Source organism: Gobio gobio, assembly GCF_949357685.1.
Source record: "Gobio gobio genome assembly, chromosome: 1".
In the NCBI taxonomy this organism is placed as follows: Eukaryota; Metazoa; Chordata; class Actinopteri; order Cypriniformes; family Gobionidae; genus Gobio; species Gobio gobio.
Window position 1 is genome coordinate 13,906,330 of NC_137097.1, and position 3,933 is coordinate 13,910,262.

General features: G+C 43.0%; 1 protein-coding gene across 1 annotated transcript; it reads left to right on the forward strand.

Moving 5' to 3' along the window:
• Nucleotides 1–716: 716 nt before the first annotated feature.
• Nucleotides 717–2,128, forward strand: LOC307123771 (uncharacterized protein). The gene is made up of 3 exons (XM_079812484.1): nucleotides 717–849; nucleotides 1,389–1,496; nucleotides 1,730–2,128. Exons 1-3 carry the CDS (start codon nucleotides 720–722, stop codon nucleotides 1,993–1,995), a joined length of 504 nt encoding a protein of 167 aa, XP_079668610.1. The 5' UTR covers nucleotides 717–719; the 3' UTR covers nucleotides 1,996–2,128.
• Nucleotides 2,129–3,933: the final 1,805 nt, after the last annotated feature.

The window sequence follows — 3,933 nt, forward strand, 5'->3', positions numbered from 1 at the left end:
GATGCATATTGCAAGTCTTATTATTCAGCAACAGAAGGGGCTACAATGATGAGACCAAATGTTATACAAAGCTCTTGAGCTCCCCCATCATGATAGCTACCATTTGGTGTGATCACCAACAGGGGGCATCACAAAAATGGTAAAAATTACATTTCACCTAGGTATCATTTATAATTTCAAATTCTGACCAAACTACCGCGTTTCAGATTCGTCCATACCCCTGAGTGCACTCTCAGTTTTAAATTCCAGCCATCCAGTTATGAGAAACAGTAATTTACAAAAAAAACTACAATTCCCTGTTGCAGCGGATTACAACATGATAGACAGCCAATTAAATATGTAGTTCTTCTGGTTAGGGTTAAGGTTATAAGCAAGTAGGGTTTCAAAAATAACTATAGTTTAACGTTACTTCCTAATGGTGCGTTCACACCGGACGCGATTCGCGCGATTCGCGCGAGTGATTTACATGTTAAGTCAATGCAGAGACGCGAAATGGCATTCTGCGGCGCGATTCGCGCGAATGAGGCGGCGAGATTCGCGCGATTCGCGCGATTGAGGCGGCGAGAAGGACGCGACTTGAGCGTTTTGAACGCGCGATTCGCGCGAATCGCTCAAGTTGAAAAATCTGAACTCTGGCGGAAATTCGCGCCGCGTTGACCAATCACAAGCTTGCTCTAGTAGTGACGCATTTACAAGCGGAGGCAGAAATCCGAACAACAATGGAGGACAAGATTATCGTGGCTGTGTGTGGGTACCCGGAGCTGTACGATACGTCCTCCTATCATTACAGGAACAGGAATAAAAAGGATCTTGCTTGGAAGAAAGTGAGTGAGGAGGTCGGACAGTCTGGTAAGTTGTAAAAAAACGTCCTTTACTCAATTTGAGCTATACATCGAGACTACAAGCTAGATAAAGCAGTCACATTCGCTGTACTTTACAAATACTTTCCCGCTGAGTTGATTTGCTTTATTCAGATGAATTGTGCAGAAAGAGGTGGAAGGGTCTCAGGGACACATATTTGAAGGAGAGGAGAAAAGAGATGGATAAGAGGAGTGGGTCAGCAGCAGGGTCAGGAAAAAAGTGGAAGTACTCTGCGGTCCTGTCTTTCCTCGACCCCTTCGTCTCCCCACGGGAGACAAGTGGAAATATGGAGAGGGGGGATGAGGAGAATCAGGCCGCAGGGTACGACCACCCTGATGAGAACCAGGGCGAGACAGCAGCAGCAGCAGGGTACTCAGAGACAGGTGTGTTGACAAGTGAAGCAACACAGCAGGGCATATATGTTGTTGTATTTTTATGATGAAAGGTCTAAAAAAAAAAATTCTCTAACTCGTGTAACGTGCAATGTGTGTAATGTTGTAAAATATATTTAATTTTTGTCATAACAGAGCCGATGGGCTCTTTTGATGGCAGTGAGGCTGGGTCCCCTCTGCCAGAACCTGCTGCTGCTGCTTCTTCCCCTGCTGGCCCTTCAGCATCTGCTGCTGTACCCACAGGTGTGTACAGGCAATAATGTCCATGTTTAGATGCATATTATATATACTGTAAGCACTCGTAGTTTAATCCTTTTCTGGGGATGTATAATTTTAGGAGAATCTGTGACAGATAAAATATATGGCATTAAAAAATTGAGTGTTTATAAATATGTGTATATTATATCTACTGTAAGCACCCGTAGTTCTATCATTTTCTGCCTTCTCAATGTACAAAATGTTATCATTTGATACAGTGCCACCAAGAGGAAGAGCCCAGAGAAGGCGCAGGGAGCAGCCTTCAGAGGTGGAGCGGCAGCTCCTGGAAGCCCTCAGGACCCGTCCTGTGGCTCCAGCGCCGCCTCCACGCTCAGAGGATGAGCTCTTCCTCTTAAGTCTGGTCCCTTCCCTGCAGAGGTTACCGCCTCAGACGAAAGATTTCGTCAAATTTCAAATTCATAAATTAATTTATGAAAGCAGCACAGTTCTGCTTAATTTGGAACATTTGGAACCCAGTCAGTAATTTTTAAGAGGCAGAAATCTCTGCAGGGAATGAACCAGACATTCTCTCCTTTCTCCTCTCCTTCACTTTGTCCCTCACTCTTCCCTCTTCCAAGCAAGATCCTTTTTATTCCTGCATGTTAATTGTAAATAGTTTTAAATGTTCTTTGTATATTTTTTTAATATATTGTTTATTTTATTTGATTAATTTTGTATAAATAAATGTTTTATATAATGAACAAAGGTTTTGGGATGTTACTTTGTGCACAACATAGTAAATCATAATGTATAGTTGTTACATAAATATTATTTCTATGTTTAGACTAGAATACGTATGGCAAACATTTGTACATTAATTCTAATTATATCCTATTGCAAATACACTCACAATAGTATAGTAAAAATTTGTTATTTGTTATTGGAACAGTGTTGTGGTGTAGTGTAATGAGAATGCAGCAACGAGACAGGTATGCTTTTTGGAGGCTGGCTCCATTTATCATTTGAAAACGAACAACAACTGATGGGTGATTTACAAGATAAAAGAAAAAAGATAACAATATTTACAAGAGAGGATAAAAAGATGTGATTTAAAATATAGTACAAAAGAAGAAAGAAATATATACACAACTATTCAGTCGGTTGCCATGCGACTGCTCCCTCGGCTGAAAAGTGAGCCATGAAGCTGTCCCTGACCCGGATGGCCTCTCTGGCAGAATAGTTTGCGGCAACCCGACCAAGACTCTGCAGCGAGTCCTCTGCACCTTGCACCCCCCCACTCACAGCAGGTGCCTCAGCAGATCGCCGCATGAAATTGTGGAGGATGCACGTCGCCTTCACACAGCGCTCCACAACATCAGGCTGAACCTCTATGAGGCGACGATACATCCTCCACTGAGAGGACAGGATCCCGAAGGCGTTCTCCACCACCAGCCGGGCTCTGGAGAGACGGTAATTAAAAACTCGTTTCTCTCGGGGAAGGGTGCGCCCAGGGAATGGCCTCATGAGGTTTTTCCTGAGGGGAAAGGCCTCATCTGCCACAAAGACATGGGGCTGGGGTCCTCTGTGGTCCGCTCCTGGAAGAGGATGGTCAGGTGGCAGATGGAGGGTGCCACCACGGAGTGCCTGGCCAAAGGCGGAGTTGGCCAGAGTTCCACCATCACTCGTCCGCCCATATCCCCCGACATCAATGACCCTAAAACAGTACTTGGAATCCACAACTGCAAGGAGAACTAAAGAAAAAGTTCCCTTGTAGTTGTGGAACTGGGAGCCGGTGTTGGGGGGGGCCTTGATGAGGACGTGCTTGCCGTCCAGTGCTCCACAGCAGAGGGGGAAGTTCCACCTCTCCTCGAAGCCCTCTGCGATTGACCGCCATTCATCCGTGGAGGGCACAGCCATGAACTCGTCCACCAAGCAGTCCCAGATTGCAGTCACCACATCTGGGACAACCTGGCAGACAGTGGAGACACCAACGCGGAAGCTGCTGGCAATGGTCCGGAAGGAGTCTCCAGTGGCAAGATATCTGAGAGAGAGAGAAAAAAATTAAATAAAATAAACATTGTTATAAATGAAAATTGCAATTTCATATTAGCAAATATAAATGTATAATACTGATACAATACTGGGGTTTTTGAGGGTTTTTTTTTACAGTTAAACAAGCTTGCTAAATGCCCTTAACTTTGCATTTGCTCTGATTTGCTTGCTACATTGCAAAAACAAACTATTATTCAATATTATAATATAGCAATTACCTGCATAATTCAAAATTCACTTTGACTGTTGTATTTCAATATTTCAAAATTTAATAACATTTCTCATTTCAATAACCATGAAAAAATACTATAGTATATTATAGTACAATTACTCTAGAAAATACTATTGTGTTTTTGAACCATCCTATAGTAAAGGTACTACAGTAAATTGTAGTATATTATAGTATTTACTACACTTTGTTAATTTACTG

Excerpts from the sequence above, each read along its gene's own strand:
- LOC307123771 (XM_079812484.1), top strand. The coding sequence starts at position 720 with ATGGAGGACAAGATTATCGTGGCTGTGTGTGGGTACCCGGAGCTGTAC. Across the intron at positions 850-1,388 it reads TGAGGAGGTCGGACAGTCTG|AGCCGATGGGCTCTTTTGAT; the intron begins GTAAGTTGTAAA and ends TTGTCATAACAG. Across the intron at positions 1,497-1,729 it reads ATCTGCTGCTGTACCCACAG|TGCCACCAAGAGGAAGAGCC; the intron begins GTGTGTACAGGC and ends CATTTGATACAG.